The following is an 18,821-nucleotide window of genomic DNA, read 5'->3' as shown; positions in this document are numbered from 1 at the left end:
ATTTGAGAGGCCTAATTCTAGTTTTGATAGAAAACATATATACGACAAAATGGGAAAGTAGCCTGCATAAAGACCTTATCCGGAAGTTGAAATGTGATGATGTTGGAATAAGGAAATATGGACGCGATTTTAAGTTGCATGGTACCACATGACAAAAAAATATTTGGACATTTAATATGATTTACGATGTACATAACCACAAATTGGATCGCAAGTTCGTCGATCATCCGATTGCCACTCGTTTAGATTTTGAAGTGAAGAAAATTGTTGAGATGACGATGAACATGGTTCTTCCTAAAAAATATACTTGCAACTATGAAAGGGAAAAGGCGCGAAAGTGTCTTAGATATTAAGCATGTTCATAATGTTCGACACAAACAAGAAGGAAAATGCAATAGTTGTTGAAACTCTTAGATGAGCATTAATATGTTTCTAGGTATATAGTGTGTGAAGATGGAAAGTTTGTTCGAGAAGTGCTAGGAACATTCTCTATTCTACACTCACTCTTTTATTTGGTGAAACACATGTGAGTCCCTTTGGGAATGAGTCTCACATAAAGTGGTAGAACCCACATGTGTTTCACCCAATAAAAGAGTGAGTGTTAAAGAGGGTGTTGAATAGAGTGTTCCTAGCATTCTTCTTGTTCGAAATATATTTTAGACGTATTATGAATTCATGAAGTTGTTTAACACATTTCTCACAGTATTGATAATTGATTCAACGTATAAGACCAAGAAGCAGTGTTTAAAAACCGAACCGGACATCAAACCGGTGAGGGTATTGGGTCACTGGTTTATTGGTCGAACCACTGAGCCACTGGTCGAACCACATGACTAAATCGGGTTAAACTAGATAACTCGGTTGCATAGACCAGTCGTTATAACAAAATTATATAGGTATAAAATCTGTCGAACCGGATGATTGAGTCTCTACAAAATATAACTAGCACTTAAATTTTTTAAAAATATCATATTATAAATAAATTCACAAGTTCATAATTTTAATTCAAATTTTACACATAAGTATCACATACAATAAAATAGTACATAATTATAAAATATAATTGCAAACAAAAGTTTAATCGCAACATAATCTAATTGAATAATTTATAACAAAATAATTCAATTGTCTAGTAAATTTAATTTCAAAAAAGATAAATTGTTTCAATGTCGGGATCTCCTTCTTCAATATCAAAATTATCGGTAACAAAATCAACCGCATCTGCAACAATTTTTTTATTTTTTATTTTCATTTTATTTATTTTATTTTTTATTTTAATTTTTCATTAAAATAATCAAAACGACGTTGTTTTAATTTTTTTAAACAAAAAATTATTATAAAAATTAAAAAATGCATTTAAACCGCCGGTCCACAAAAACCGTCGATTTTAGCGGTTTACATCGGTTTTGATCGGTTCACACCGGTTCAATGATATTTCCGATCCAACTATTGAATCAGACCGGTTCCCGATTCGACCAGCCGGTCTGGTTTTTAAAACATGCTAAGAAGTGCATACTACCTCTTCTTAAAATTGTTGATGTTACTTTTACAGATATGACATATTCAGTTGGCTTTGTGATAGCCGCAAATATACTACTATATCAAAGTATTAAAAAAAGTTATCGTTCTTAGAGACCAATGATCAAGTACCATTTTCTGTCATGTCTATGTGTGTCTAAGGCTTTGTAGTAAAACTATTTTGATTACGCGAAAAACACAATATCTTTCTTCTTTAATATTAAAACAAAATTCCAAGACCATGATTCTTGTCTCCTGCTTTTACTCATACAAATTGTCATATCAATTATAATGATAATTTTGTAAAAAATACCAAAACTAATGGTAACGCACACTTTTGCCGGCACGTCATCGGACCTTAAGACCCATAAAATATCTACTTTCACAATATTAATTTTAAGTTCAAAAATATTTTATAAAGTAAAAGTAATCTCTCAATCAATTCTGAGTTGCTTTCACAAGTCTCTCAAAATCATTCGTTCTAATTTTTAAGTCAAATACATGTGCTTTTGCTTTCATAGCGAACCTTATTCTTTAAAAAACAGAAATTGTGAAACAATTATATCGTTCTCGTTACAATTAATATTCAAGCAATTTGCATAAGGTTCATCGGTATGATGATCCTCATGTCTCAGAGAAATCTACTCAAACATAGTTATTGGTAAAGCGGCATAAACATACATAGCATACATTGTAAAAAAAAAAGAAAGAATAGAACCTGAAATAAAGTAAATACCGCAAAGAAAAATAGAGTTGGTGCAATAAACAATAAACTTGAAACTTGCATAAAACTTGAGCAAAGTTTTAGAGTAATTTGGTACAACAATAATGCTTGGATCCTCTACAAATCAGTTACAATGTAAATATATAGCTATTTTCACCATCCAATGGCAGTTGATAGCTCTAGAAATCATGCTGAACACAAGAAATTATCTAGAGAAAATGTTGCAATTGCCTGAATGTGGGGCTGTCTGGGCGTCGTCCTTGATGACTGCCAGCCCGTCATGATGTGTAGTTTCATATTTTGGATCCATGACGGGCGTCATGTAGGGTGACATCCTGCCCGTCATGGCTTCCTCAGAGCTGACTTCTCGTTTCTTCTAAGACCATGACGGCCGTCATGAGTGATGGCGGTCTGTACGTCATGGTTGCTAATAGCTTGACTCTCTTGTGTTTTTTTTATTCTGTTTCTTTCTGTATTCAACTCATGATGTCTTTTATCCGTAACTCAATGAAAATATTTCATGTTTGCACTAAATACGAATAAAAACATACAAAAACACCGAAATAAAAATAGATAAAAACGGTAAACACGGTCGTGATGACTTTTTTTTTTTTTGAATGCGAAAAATAGGATAATGTTACTTCAACTCTAGGAATACTCTAGGAATGTGTCCCAAAAATATTAGACTTGAAATTTTTAGTGGCAAAAATATTTCCTACATCATATATTTTATTGTGTCGGTATCTCATGACAAAAAAATGTGAGATGTAAAATTAAGGGAATGTTGAGAAAAAAAAATCAAGGATGAAGTCGGGAAAATGTAATTGTATATTGTACTCCATAGACTAGCAGCTGCCACATAGCTTACATTCAATGGTATCAAATTTTTATGGTACTTCCCAAATATCCAATCAATATACACGATAGGAGGCACAACTAACGTGGAGTCCCTAAAGATACCAAGCAAATATCCACATTGCCTCAAAACTCGCTCACGTAAATGTGAGTACATAAGTCCAGACCTACAAGCTAGTATTCCAGAGTACCAACAAATCTTCTTTAAAGATTTTGTTTGATAGGACTCACAGTTTGGTGCAAAACAAATATATTTTACGAGAATGCAGTCAATAGCGTGTATGTATAGCTCAGTCGACAAAAGCATGTTGTGATAAACGATCATGTATATACCTCGATTGTTCACTAGTCATGTTTCTATAACCACACAAGATAAGAAACATCATCAAAACCAACCGAATCATTAACATAAACATTTCATATTAACATCCGAATATACGAACACAAACTTAATTGACAAATTTAGGGAGAACAACTTCATGTAAATTAAAGTATTAACATGACATCAATTTACACATACAATCCAAAAGTGAAAATCAAACACTTAAATTAATCAAATACCATCAATAACATGGCTTAAACAAACAACATTAGAAGAGGATAAACTAAAATAATAAATTGATTAATGAAAATATTTATGGTGTTTGTTATTTTCGGTAATTAGAATCCAAATGGAGTCTCTAGATAATAATTGTTGGACGTTGTCGAACAAGAAGACAACATGCAACCATTAACCCCAATTCAAGTATAATCCAAAACAACAACAAATCATAACCCTTAACAAGAAGGAATGCAGAGGGGATAATGTAATTTAAATAAATGCTGAAAAATAAATAAGTCGAGACTAACTTGAAGTAATGCGAAAAAATGAGGAAATCAAAGTCATCAAAATGTTGCAACAACTTGACAATTGTAGATATGGGAGATTTTCAGTGAGTAGTATTCCAGATAGTAGTTTTTTGAAATGTCATTGAATGGAAAAGAATTTATTTTCATGTTATATTAAGAAAACTTCCGGATATTAATGTCTAGATGACTGGATGGTGTGCCCAAATATTAATGTCCACATCGGCTATTTTATGATTAAATCCATATAGACATTACATCGGTGCATGAAATGCATTTAAATTTTACTATCTAAACGAGATGAAATCAGATATTTTAAATTTCAGTATTTGGAAAAAACACTAAGGGTTATTCCCTTTTTCTTATTACCATAAACATCAAGCTACATTCAATACTTATCACGTTATTGTCACCATTTCATCTTAATAGTATTACTCTTACTGAAACATCTTGATGTTCAACCTTCTCTCATTGGTCTTTCTAAAGCCCTCTCATAAGCTTGACACTGTTAGATTTGCTGCGGGTCTAGATTTTATAAAAATATTATGAGAACATAACTTAGCTCTTGACCTTGAGTATGTTATCATTTTGCTATACTAAGAGTACCAGGAATACTTTAATTTCAAAGATTTTGATGATGATGAAAAAGATACAATTTTTCCATCACCCATATTGGCAAAAATTTCAGTTCAGAGCAGAAAAATAAATATGGAGATGCAGGGGATCGAACCCTGTACCTCCCGCATGCAAAGCGGGCGCTCTACCATTTGAGCTACATCCCCATTTGAAATAACGCAAAAATAATAGTTACTTGATGAATTAGGTAGAGCATGGTATCTGAACTTTTGTTAATAACATTGCATTTAATCTGCATAATTTTGTAGCCAACAATTTGATTAATTTTTTCCTGCATAATTCACAGCTCCTACTTCTCCTTATTGATGAAAGGTAACAATGAGTATCATTACATTATTTACTTTATTGTGTGAAGTTTAGGGAACCACCAAACTTGTTGAGGTTAGAATTGAAAGAAGAAACAACTATAACAATGACAAAGACAGTTCCAGCTAGGATTGAAGAATCAATAAGGTTGCTCATGGTGAGCACAAAGGAGGATTGGTCTGTGGCTGTGCTTGTGGGAATTATGGCTAGGTTGTTGGCACTCTCTTATGTTGGAACTTGCATGAACTTCCTTGCATTTATTTATACAGGCACATGCTTGAATAATGAATTAATTTGAATTGTTATATTTTTCTTCTTTAGTAATTGTATATTAAATTGTATTTTATTTTATTATATAGGTATATTGGATGGTATAACAGTTCTTGTAACATAAATAAAAAAGGAGAAGATAAAGAGATGCATAGAGTGGTTGAGGGAGAAATATAAGAGATGTGCAGGAAAGTTTTGGTTTGTGCAGGAAAGTTTTGTGGATTATGCAGGAAGTTTTGTTTGGTAAATAAAGAATGTAGGAAAAACTAACCAAAGGAAAAGTGTAAAAACTAACCAAAGGAAAAGTGTAAATGACCACTCAATAGTTTGGAGGGTATGGGTTATAACCCCACTAGACATTATAATTAATTAATTTTTAAAATTTTATATAAAAAATTCAAAATAATTTAATTGGACAATATTAATTTATGTTATTTTAAATAATATTATTGAATATATTTTTAAAAAATAAAACTTAATTATAAATTTTTTAAAAATTTAAGTTAATAACACAAATTTTAATTTAGTCAATGTAGCAATGACATATCATCACTATCAACCAATGCTATGTCATTAAAAATTGGCCTCAATTTAAAAAGAATTAAAATTCTAGAAAAAAAACTTGAAAAAAAAAAGACTAAAAACTCAAATTTTAAAATGGAAGGATTAAAACTAAAGGAAAAAAATAGGAGATCAAAGTTGGAATTAAACATAAATTCAAATAGAATTTTTTTGAAAGGGTGTTGGATGGAGGAATTATTTTTTCTTCTATAAGTTAAAAAAAACTATAAAACCTTTTGAAAAAAATAAATTAAATATGGTTGAAATATATAATAGGATCATCTATCGTGTTATTCTTTTCATTATAAAATTCCATATAGAGAGACTTTAACACAAACATAACACTTAATTTTAAAAATAACCAATCACAATTTTTGTATCAATTAAAAATGAAAATAAAATATTTTCTCTTCTTCATTATCAACACCACTTGAATCCAATTAAAAAAAATTAAATAAATTTAAAATTTTCTCTTTTTATTAGTTGTTTCTAAGAATAAGAATTTAAATTCGTTTCTATGCAAGTTTTTCTCCCATTGAAACATACCCTAAATTCAAATTGTGTTTTGTTGAAAATGCAAGAGATGTAAACTAAACATAAAAACATTATTTTAGCGAATACTCCACATTACATACACGTTAGTTAACTACATGCACTTAAATAGTTGATACTTGACTTGCATGTCTTCTGATTTATATAAACCTATAACACTTTTCACAACAACAATGGGGAGATAGGATATGCATCCTTCCACATAAGACACTTGACATGATAGTAAATACAAGTATCATACTTTGCTCCAAATCTTCAGAAGTAGAACCCAAAGTATAAATTCATGTAAACAAACCCTGCAACTATGAGTAAAGCCTATTGATGAAAGACACGCTGCTGGCTGGATAAACTGTAAACAAAACTGTCATAGAAACTCAAATGTCAAGAGAAAATCAATCATACAACTTGGTAGTTTTCCGTTATCAACTGAGTTCTCTGAGCAAACTTGGGAGGATTACCACCCTTAAGTGGTATGATATTTGTAACCTGCAAAGACAAGGAAAAATAAAGAATCAACAATCAAGTTAATAATATAGCAGCTGATGATAGATGGCGAATGAGTTGAAAGAAAAGAATTTCTATTTAGAAATGAAAAAAACTTAACAGCCATACAAACATCTTTGGGTTGATAAATGTGTCAGTTTCAAATTTTAACCATGCCATTTTGACGCATTGGTCGAAATTACACTACATCCACTGCCCCTAATAAAATTGAATACCAAAAAGATAAAAACAAACCTTCAGGTCACTAAATGTCTCAATTGCCGCAAAACGAACTGAAATGGGAAAGAATGCTGATGAATCCGCTTGTGGAACAACAAACTCCATTGACCCACTGCCAAATATATTAAGATCAGACAAAACAAATTGAAAAAAATTCAAAGATAGTAATATAGCTTAAAATTAAATCTTAAAAAGTCACTCCAAACTTAGCATACCTGCGATTTGAATTATCAATCAGAAGGACAGACCACTCCAAAATAGAATTCCTAGAGTCATACCTGCAAAGCCAAATTTATTAGGGAATTATCGCATGCACAAGAATGTAAGGAGTAAAATAAAATGATTTAGAACTATAAATGTAAGTAAAAATATGAAAGACAACAATTGGCGAATTTGGGAGGAGAGGGGTAATGGGAGAAAGCAAAATTAGTTCCATCAAATAATCTAATGCATGAAAATCTGATCAGTGGTTTAAAGTTCGCTAATATTTATCATGTTCAACAGATTCTACTAACCACGGCAATTTACAACTGACTTCAACCAAAAATACAAATCATTGTTGTCCCTAACAATTGCTCAAAGGAAGATAAAACAACAAATTACTCACCTCCATTCTCCATCAATCTGACTAACAGATGGTGCCTCTCGAAGAGCTGGAAGAGGTACCGAAACCACAACGTTTCGCAGATCAAACATTGATGAAGCCTCATATTCAATGCTGACATAAGTTTCATTTCCAGAAGAAGAGGGCCAACAGTTGACTGCATTAGAAATATATAGAACACTGTCAATTCTTATTGCATGAAAATAAAGGAGTTGACCACATCAATGATATATATTAACTCACTTGTCAGTGGCACCATTGACTCATCGGTGCTTTGCATTCTCCACTTTAAAAGACCAACACCTGCAGCATCACTAGCTTGACCAGTGGGGAAAGGCCTATTGGGATCCTTTAGACCTAGTATATAGTCATGGGCAAATAGCTCTTTATTCATGTTAGGGTGTGTCTTGAAAGAGATGGCCTGATTATCACCAGTTTGGACCTGCAAAAACAAGGTGCGTTATGCAAGTACCAATACTTTAGTTGTCTTGTCTTCTAAAGCGATATGCATACAAAAACAGTCTTGAGGAGGGGGAGAATGGAAGCATTTATTAATGAAAGATGAAAGATGCATACTGGAAAATGTAGGTACTGTACAAAACAACTGAAAAATCTAGAGAGAAGAAATAAAATTGATTGAACAGAAACATATCATTTTGTATATTGAAAATTCTATTTGCACGTAAACAACTCATTATTCTTTCCTCGTCCTAGGGAACCAAAATGACTGTTTCAGTAAGACTCTAAAATACATCACATATCAAAAGCATCAGAATGTTGAGATTGACCAAGAATAATCAGCTCACACGTATTTTAAATCCCATTATCTTCCTTTTTTAGACCTAATTGAACCAAAATCATATAAACTTTTCCCTTTATTTCTCTCTTTCAGGATACTGATCCTTGCCTAGGCCTGCCTACGAGATTAAGTCTTGGTTGCCGTAGTTGTTCTCTCATTCAGGCCTATTCTTTTTCTATCCAAAATATAGGAGAATATGGTAATACACAACAATATAACCTAACTGTTGTGCCACAATATCCCCCTGTTAAATGGGTGTACAGTAGGAGAAATAGCAAGGGTTGTAGGGAGCCACGATCAGTAACTAACTGAACTAATGATAGCTTTAACTGTATATAGGCTAGGTTTGGTGAGTTAATAAAAGGAGGGAACGGAGCAGTCCTGGAAGACAGATTGTGTAACTGAAAGTGACAGGGAGAGTACTTGGGCAGTTGGGCCTCTTGAATTGTCAAAAGGAGGAAAATCTCTAGGCTGCTCCAGCAACTGAATGCTGTTATTCTTTTATTCTTTAATTAAAGATAAGCTTTTCTCTATTGAAAATATGTACCAGCCCCACATGTGTAAGAAGATTGATTGAGTGGCTAAAGCATACCAAAAAAACAGCTCATATTGCGCTTAACATCTATGCCTGAAATATTTAACTACAACTTTGCAATTGACCTATTTTAACATGCCAACTTGCATACAGACTGGTTTTTAAACATTAACATTAAGAAACAAAAATAACTGTTTGTCTAACATATCGGTACAAACTAAACCTCACATAAACCATGAGAGAAGTGTATATACACTATAGACAACAACTTAGGTGGGAAAAGAATTTTGTTTCACATGAACTGTTTTATCAAATGAAGATGAGACTAAATGAAACAACTATAACTTTTGCATGTCAATAACTCATTTTGTTATTAAAAATAAATTCCTGGTTATGAAAACCAGCAACCACAGGACACAAAGCTTTAGAAAGATAGTAAGTATACAATACCTGAACTTGAATATGTCCATCTTCTTGGTTAAGAATTTGTAGAGACAATGTGCCTTGAACATCAAAACTACCAACTCCGCCATCTCGTTTCAGAGTCACATTTAGTTTCTCCTCAACAGTTAAAGTAACAGGATCGGTAAGTGGTGGGGCAGTTGTCCGAGACTGGCTAAGTCTTGGCTGAACATCTTCAAGAATGACCTCACCTTCTGCTTTCAATGATTCCAAAAACTGATTTGTCTTTTGAGATTTACCAAGTTTCATACCAAGACCCTTTGGTGGAGCAGTGGCAGATGCAGTTGGACGACCTAAGGAAGAGAATAGGAGAGTACATCAATGAAAAGATAACTCTTAATTCCGAAACATGTTAATTTGGGCATAGAATAAAGCACAGCCTTGGAGACTGCATGATCCATTGCCATTCTAAGTAGCTACATTTACAAACATTCTAGATGAATTTGTGAGAATCTATGAAATCGAACCTTTAGGTTTGGTAGAAAAGGAATCAACATCAGCACTCAACCCAAAACCAGTTCCAGTGCTAGATATGCTCAAATCACTGAAGCTATTTTCAATTCTTCCAGAACCCATTATTGTTATCGGACCAAATCCTCCTTTATCACCTCTATTCTTTTCAATCTGCGCAATAAATGTATTAAGCTCAATTTAACTATGAGCAATCCTAGACTCAACTCAAAAGTGAAAACATAAAAAAGTTTTTAAATAGTAGTCCCCCAATCATACCTTGCTTTTATCAATCTCATTGGCTTTCCGCTTCATCACATCCTTAGTTTCATTGATCTTACTCTGCATAACCAGCTTGTGCAGCTTCTCTTCGTGACTTTCCATCTCACAGTATTGCTTAACTTGTGCAACAGTCACATTTTCCTTGTGCCCAAGAGAGATGACTTCATCAAACGCAAAAATCAGCTCAAAGGCATGTCTGCAGATACCCTCTTCGTCAAGGGAATAAGAATATTCAGGGACCTGGAAATATTAAACAATGAACTGAATATAAGAAAGCATTTTGACAAAAGTTTAATCCAAGGGCTTTAAAATTGATTCAAAAAGGTGAAATACCTCCCACAAAAAATAATTTCATCAATTCTAACCTTCCTATAGAAATCAATGTACTAAACGCCTATAAAACTCAACGTACTAAGTAGCATGTTTAAATGAAGATGTGGGGTGTATGCAACTCATAAGTGTACCATTAAAACCCCTTGAAAACACCAACATGGCGGAGAATTGAGAAGACAGGGAACAAATTTTTAAATCAGGTTAGCAAGTCATACCAAGTTAATGATAAAACCAATAATGCTCCTAATAAGATGAAAAGACCAACCAATTGAAAATAAATGGATTTGAGAACACAAGAAGTCAAATTTGAAGCATCAGAGAAAGAATACAAGTTTGGAGAGAAGCCTCAGAGTATCCAAATCTTCCAGTATGTTGCTCTGTTTGTTTGTTACAAGTAGCAGGTATAGAGCTTCTATTGGTTGGTAAACATAGCGCACGTTCTCCGTCTCAATATATGTGTGTTGTTTCCCAGTGCCAATCAACTTGGGAAATGCTGCTAGAAGTCCCTCAATTCTTATACGAGACATTTCAACAAACTGTCTAGAAACTAGCACTGTAAACAAAAAGAAAAAGGTTTAGTGGCACATGGTATGGGAGTTGAATCCGTAGTTATTTAGGCACCATCAAAGCGAAAATTGTTATCCTGAATGTCAAAGCAAAAAAAATTAATTTCCCACTAATAAGATGCAATATTAAGAATTAGACACACAAAAAAGATGGAATAATTGAAATATTAAATGGATTTCATAACTCAATGGTCTATGTTGTTGACATAAAAGTGATGAGCAGATAAATTATACATATAAAAAAAAGTCACAACAAAAGATACAAGAACCTCATTTGTTATAGTCGTGAAGCATGTGTTATAGCTTCAAATCTCAAATAATATAAATAAAGATGAGCATATCTCTAGCCTAAAGTTAACTATGATAGAAAGTTGCCTTTCGAGAGAAATATATTTAATATGTTTCTTTCCCCCTTTAGTGAAATTTCGGCTTACTTAAGCGCAATACAATGACCACAACTGAAAAATGATCTAGACACAAATTATAGATGCTAATTATTCTTAAATTAAGGATAAAAAACCGCTGGTGAATGTGAATGGGGAGCTGTAAGCAACTCACCTTTACCAGACTTGCCGACAATGGATGCAGCAAGAACGACCTGTAAAACAAATGAAACAAAAAACAATTGAAAAGAGAGAAAAAACTCATGGTACAAAAGAGAAAATCAGGAACAGATAGGAATCTTTTATTTCTCTAAAGCCAATAGAAGTTTCTTTCTCTAATTTACTAAAGCTGTGTTCGCGATTGGGGTTTGGGATGGAAAACTTGGAGGGCTAAGTCTATATTTTGATATATACTTGATCATTTTAAAAAATTGAAAGAGCAACACGATAAATGATAATATTGTGCTTCAATCCCAATTAAAAGTAAGTCCTCCAATCTAGTCTCCTCTAAATCGCAAACAAATCTTACTACGGAAGAAAAAAAATCATAGAAGAGTTACCATTTTGTTGGATGAATAATTGAAATGAGGGAAATGCTTGTTCTAGAGTTGAGTTGAATCTGCAAAAAAGGAATCGCTGTTAGTTGGGAAGCATGGGATAGCTAAACAAGGTATGCAATGCAGCGATTGAACTGGTAAGTAGCAGAGAGAGTGCGCTTACCAGAGAGATGGAACTGGTAAGAGAGGGATGGATTAGCGTCGCCGAGAAGAAGATCCGAAACGAATCAGATCAAAGCCGTGGGTTAATCTGACTTGGGTCCTGTGTGTTTAGGTGGGCCCCATTAGCTTTATTCATTGTCATATTGTATGAATTTATCAGTATTATTAGTTTGTACGTTTACGGTTTATCATTAATTGAATATATAAAATTATTTTATATTGAGTGTATTTTAATTAAATTCTATTTGATTTGTTTGTTTGTTTTTGGCTTTATACCACCGGTTTAGTCTGGTTCGGGGGCGAGTTCTGGCATCAAGTGGTTTTATCCTCCTCTCGATCGTAGTTGCGGGGGATCGAACCGTGGTTCTATTTGATTTGTTTTCAAGAATGAATTTGAACTCATTTGTTTATATAATTTAACAAAATAAATCATTTTTTTAAATAAAAAGTCCACTTTTAAAAAATAAATTATTCTTTTGTTATAACATTTTAAATAAATTAGGGTTAAATATGTTTGTGATTCTTTTAAATTTTTTTAATTTATTTCTAGTCTTTTAAAATATTTTATTCAAAAAATGATTTTTTTTAAATTTTCATTCACACTTTTGGTGCCTAAAATTAAAACTGTCACTAAAATTATCTTAATTTTATCGCTAATTTTGTCGCTAAGTTGTAAAAATCGTCTCTAAGTTGTAGGAGGGACCAAAAGTATAGATGAAAAATTTTAGAAGGACAATTCCTTGAAAAAATATTTTGAGAGACTAAAAACGAAATTTGAAATATTTAGGAGGACCACAAACATATTTAACCAAATAAATTAACATCTAAAAAATTCTTTAAAAATGATATATAAGTTATAGTGATCAAATTGAAGCAAACTTCAAGATTCTGAAATCTTTGTTTAGATGAAACGATAAAACAATATGGATTTATTAAAAACGAATATGAGTCTTGAGCCTACAAGAAGGTTAGTAGGAGCAGTGATCGTCTTTCTGATAGTATATGTAGATAACATATTATTCATTGGTGACAATGGTCATACTTTGCAGCAAGTGAAAACTTGACTAGAGGAATACTTTTCTATAAAGAATTTGGGTGAAGCAACCTATATATTAGGAATATGACCCTATAGAGATATATCACAAAAATTGTTTAGCCTAAGACAAAGTACATACATAAACAAAGTGATGAGACGCTTTAATGTGCATGATTTCAAGAAAGGATTCAAACTTATGCAACATGGCTTGTGTCTATCAAAAACAGAATCCCGCTCAACTAAAGAAAAAAGGGATTGCATGAACAAGATTTCATCTGCATATGGAACATGATATATCATGTATGCCATGTTATGTAATCAACCAGATGTCTCGTGTGCTTTAAGTGCAACAAGTAGCTGTCAGTCTGATCCATTGCATTTTGTGGGAGGGGAGAACCTGACATTCAACCCTGAAGTTATAGTTATTGGGAGAACACGAAGGATGTCAAGTACTCTAGAATGTCCAACTTCTTCTTTGGGTATCTCGCCTCTCGTCTTTCTAACTCATCGACTCACATACCGTAAGCAACATGAAATCAACATAGGGGCCGCAAACAAAAACATGAGGATTTTCAAGGATAAGGATGACATCTAAAAGCATCGAGATGTGGCATCGTCTACTTCTTCATTTGCTCCCATGCCAAAAGGAGGTTCAACACCCTAAATGCTTTATGATAAAATGTGCCACATATAAAACTTCATGATAAAAGAGTTTTGTTATATCCGTCTTAAGCTTGCCGACCTTAAACGCAACCAAAACCAAAAGAGAAGTGAGGAGGACTATGAGGAAGAAAGTGACTAGAGTGTATTTTTATGTGTCTTTCTATGATATTTGCTTATGTTTTATGCTTTTTTTTCATGCTAGTCTTATGTTAATATTTTATCTCAAACTTTAAGTTATTTTGATTATGGCTTGTAATGTTAAGACAAGTTTGATTATGTTTTAAGTTATATTTGCCTTTGATTAAGTAGGGTTGTTTCATTTTTTAATAGGCATATCTATCTCTAGTACTTTTCCAGTCTTTTTGATAATGACAAAGGGGAGAAGAATTTGTTATATGTATGGCTATGTCTATTAACATATGCAAGAACAAAAGTCTCTTGAATCCACTATTGGTCAATACAGGGAGATGAAATTTTGTCACTTACAACACATGCTAACACAAAAATCTCAATAATGCATAATGTCAAGACAAATGTTTTAACATTTGGAAATAGACTTGACATATCAGACTTGTTACTGCAGAATGATAAACAACATAAAGAATTGTTAACCCAGTTCAGTGTCACAATACTTAATCTGGAGGCTACCAAGCCAGGAAGGAGATCCACTATTAGTAGTATCAATTCAAAGCTAAACAATCCCAGTTTACAACTTCTCACTTAATCACTACCCAATGCAACTTCTACCTAGAAATCAACATCTAGATATGAGAAATCACCGTATCACTTCCTAAATCACCTCATTGATATTTAGCCGTCTCAATCCTAATGACTGTATCAAGAATAACCCAGTTTAGAAGATTATACTTACAATACAAAACTCAAACTCTTTTGCTTAAAAGCTTCAAGAGTGAGAACAATAACTTGACAAAAAGTCAAGTAACAATCAGTCTACCACATAGTATCAAAAGATACATGGTGACTTACAAACTACACAAGAGACTCTCAAACCTATAACTCAAGACTTCCCCTAATTTTACAATTGTGAAAAACTTAATTACATTAGGTCTAGGTCTTCTCTTTAAATACACCTCTACAATTCTTGGGTTTCGAAATTTGCATCCAGATATTTCTTGATCCACAAACTAAGTGATGCACCCACTGTGCAGATAAATCTCTTTAAATCTTGAAACAAAAATACTAAGTTTCCTAAATTGTCTTATCATCCATTTTTGACAACTTGTATACATCTGGAGATATAAAACTTGTTCCAAATTAAATCTTCTTGACCTGCAAAAAACACTGAGATATATCCAAAAGAAATATCATAGAATCAAATCAAATCTGTCAAAATTTAAAACAACCTGTACTGATGTTGTGGTAAAGAATGTCATAACACCTTTCAGAACATCCTTCTTTAATGAACCTGACAACATGTTAGAACATCTTTCATAACATCTCTGTTGTAAACCATGTTTTAGCAAAATTGTGTCAATCCTAAAACCATGGTATTAATGGGAAGATATCAAAGGTATGGTGAGTATTTGATCAAGCATCGACTTTAAGAACTTCGAGAAAATCAAGAGCATTGGCTGTCATCATAAAAAGGGGGAGATTGTGAAAACATGCTTCCAATATTGTTTTGTATTTTGATGAAGACAAAAGGATCAAGCTTATAAGTATTATCGAAGAAGGGAAAAGTTCATTAACTTTCAAGGAATCTCTTGTGACAACACTGGGAATTCAAGCAATCTTCAAGAGACAATGGACATTAATATATTGATCATGAGCATAAGGTACAAGTTACAAATTTACTTAGTATAATACCTTAATAGCTCAGAATAAAATTTCATTTTTTACGACTAAGTGTCCTAACATGTTTAAAAAAGAATTGGTTTGAAACTATGTAGTTACAAAGTTGATTTGGGCATTTTCTAGTAGTTGTAACCAGTTATCCAAAACTTGTAACCGATTACAGACACAAAAACTTTAATATTTTTCGAAAATGCTACAGCTCTAACCAATTACAACCATACAAATTTTGAAAATTTGTTTACCAGCTACAACTGTAACCGATTAAGTAAATGTGGTAACTAGGGGTGGCAAAATGGGCGGTGCCCCGCGCACTCACAAAAAAATGGCGGGTAGGATTTGGATTATGGGTCTGTTTCCCACCAAAGCCCGCCCCACAAAACTTACCGCCCCCTAAGCTCGCCCCACCAAAGCCCGTCGCCCACCTAAGCTCGCCCCGCCAAAGCCCGTCGCCCTCTAAAGTCCGCCTCACCTATTCGTTAAGCTCGTCTCGCCTTAAGTCTGCCTTTTTTGGTTAATTATAGTAATTTAAATTTTTGATGGTTTTATTTCATACATTTATTTGTAAATATATGCAATATTTTTTAAGGTAAAATTTGTTTAAAAAATGCTTTATAAAAAATAAGTGAAAAATTTAATTGAAAGGTAAAAGAAGATTATTAATCTATTTAAAAAATGAAAAAAATAAATGAAAAAATAGGCGGACAAGTCCGCCAACCGGCCACCTTGGCGGGGCGGACATGATTTTTATGCCCATTTTACTTGGTGGGCCTGCCCGCCCCACTCACTTTTTAGCGGAGCGGACGGGCGGCCCGCTTTGCCACCCCAAATGGTAAACTGGTTACAACTGAACTAATAGCACTTTTTCAGTATTTCTTTCATTCGAATGTTTTCCAAACTTTGTCTATTAATCATGACAACGTTTCACAGATTTATACTTATTCCAAAAGGTGCATTTCATATATAAATAATCATAGTTTATGAATTTCAAAACTTATCTCTTTTTAAACATTTCAAGTTCAAATCTTTCTCAATTTTCATCCAAGTGTCTTGAGCCAAAAAATTTATGAAACTTTTGCATAACTTTTACAGCAACATTAAAGTTTCATCCTTAAAAGTTCTGAGCATTTAATTATTATTAATTGTGAATTATTTACTTGGAAGGAAAGATCAATTCTCATAATTGATACAACTTACAAGTACAAAATCTTCTTCATTATTCAAATTTTGTTCTTGTTCACTTAATACAAGTGATCATTGTATTCAAGTGAGAGTGATGTGCTTTCTTTTGCATGTTGTAAAATCAAAAGGTGATGTGTTTTTGATATTGTGTTAGATAGTTAAGAGAGTTAAGTTGATCGATTGTAACTTATCTGAAATAGTGAAATCTTTCACGGAACGTGAGGGACTGTAATACCCTTATTTAAAAAGTGGAAACATGATATATCTTGGTATTTTTTACTCTCTGCATTTATTTTTCAACAATTTAACATTTACATCAGTTCTAAAAAAAAATAAGAACATCATTTCTAACTATCATAATCGAGAAAAATTCAATAATACTAATCACTACCATCATTTTGAAACGTCCCTCCACTTCCCCATATCCTCCTCTCTTTATCTTAATCTTAATCTTAATCTTAATCTTAATATATATAAATAGAAGGTTGTCATGATGGCAACCCTAGCCACATGTCAACCTGATAGCAAATCTAAGAGCAAACCCTGATTCTAATTTTACCAATATGACCCTACACCCTAATTTTAATTTTACTAATTTAACCCTACATTAAGAATAAATATAATAACAACAATAAAACCAATTAAAATAATAATTAATTCAACATTAATAATTATTAATAATAACAATAATAATATTATTTATATTATTTCTACATTATTATAATAATAATAATAATAAAATATTAAGCTACAATATTAATATAATAATAAAATGAGAATAATAATATAAAATAATAATAATAGAATATTAAACTATAATATTAATCATAATAATAATAAAATGAGAATAATAATATAATATTCAACTACCACTATTAAAAATAATATCATCTATATAAGTAATTTAGAATAATTTTAAAAAATCATGTTTTCTCCTTTATTTTATATATATATATATATATATATATATATATATATATATATATATATATATATATATATTATATTATATTTTATAATAATAATAATAGAATATTAAGCTAAAATATTAATATAATAATAAAATGATAATAATAATATAAAATAATAATAATAATAATAATAATAATAATAATAATAATGATAGAATATTAAGCTACAATAATAATAATAATAATAATAATAATAAAATGAAAATAATAATATAATATCAACTACCACTATTAAAAATAATATCATCTATATAAGTAATTTAGAATAATTTAAAAAAAATCATTTTTTCTCCTTTATTTTATGTATACAATATTATATTTGTCTAAACTTTTGTATACCCAAAAATATTAGTAAATATTATGAATTAATTTTCTTAATAACGGCCTTTATGTATTTAAGAGAATTAATTGGTTTTAAATTAAATTTATTTGAATATAAACTTTTATATACCCAAAACATTAAGCGTTATGAAATTAATTTTTTAAATAAATTGTCTTTGTATATTTATGTCCAACCTATCTTTTTCTATTCATTCCATAAGAATTTTTTTCTTAAATCCTTTACCGTAAAAATATTGCTTTGATAAGAAAAAATAAATTTTGAAGCGGTAGAGTAGTGGTAAGTGTTTGAAGCAACTTATCTTGAAATTCATCAGTATCGTTGGTCTTGGGTCATTGTCAAAGAGTCATTAGGAGTCATTGTTTCAACCATGTATATGTCTTCGCTATCAATGTTACAATGTATCAGTCTACCATGTTTTTAGACTATCAATGTTGGTTCAATTGGCAACAACTCTTTTCATCATCACCGTCTCACTGGGTGTTTGTCATTCTCATGTGATGTGTGATGTTGCTCTTTGATTCTACTATGTAGGGAAATTTTAATCCTATTCATCATCATCGTCTCACTTTTGTCGCCGCCATTCTCATGAGATGCTATTTTTTTTAATCAATTCCATTATATAGAAAGAATTTTGAAGTTTTGTTCGTGGGAATAATTTAAACCCCATTCACCGTTTTTCTCATGTGATGA

The 18,821-nt window shown here is 31.8% G+C and overlaps 1 protein-coding gene and 1 non-coding gene across 2 annotated transcripts; both read right to left on the bottom strand.

The window, feature by feature from the left end:
* Positions 1–4,652: 4,652 nt before the first annotated feature.
* Positions 4,653–4,725, bottom strand: TRNAA-UGC (transfer RNA alanine (anticodon UGC)). The gene has a single exon. It is a non-coding gene; the product is annotated as a tRNA-Ala (tRNA).
* A 1,577-nt stretch (positions 4,726–6,302) lies between these two features.
* Positions 6,303–12,266, bottom strand: LOC131642372 (coatomer subunit delta-like). The gene is made up of 12 exons (XM_058912632.1): positions 12,126–12,266; positions 11,966–12,024; positions 11,581–11,620; positions 10,786–11,009; positions 10,121–10,363; positions 9,859–10,015; positions 9,380–9,684; positions 7,839–8,037; positions 7,599–7,752; positions 7,207–7,269; positions 7,007–7,103; positions 6,303–6,754 (listed from the first exon to the last, which is right to left on the bottom strand). Exons 2-12 carry the CDS (start codon positions 11,966–11,968, stop codon positions 6,665–6,667), a joined length of 1,575 nt encoding a protein of 524 aa, XP_058768615.1. The 5' UTR covers positions 11,969–12,024; positions 12,126–12,266; the 3' UTR covers positions 6,303–6,664.
* Positions 12,267–18,821: the final 6,555 nt, after the last annotated feature.

This window comes from Vicia villosa, linkage group LG1 (genome assembly GCF_029867415.1).
Source record: "Vicia villosa cultivar HV-30 ecotype Madison, WI linkage group LG1, Vvil1.0, whole genome shotgun sequence".
Lineage (NCBI taxonomy): Eukaryota > Viridiplantae > Streptophyta > Magnoliopsida > Fabales > Fabaceae > Vicia > Vicia villosa.
The sequence above is the reverse complement of the archived record's forward strand: the minus strand, read 5'-3'. Positions and strand labels throughout refer to the sequence as shown.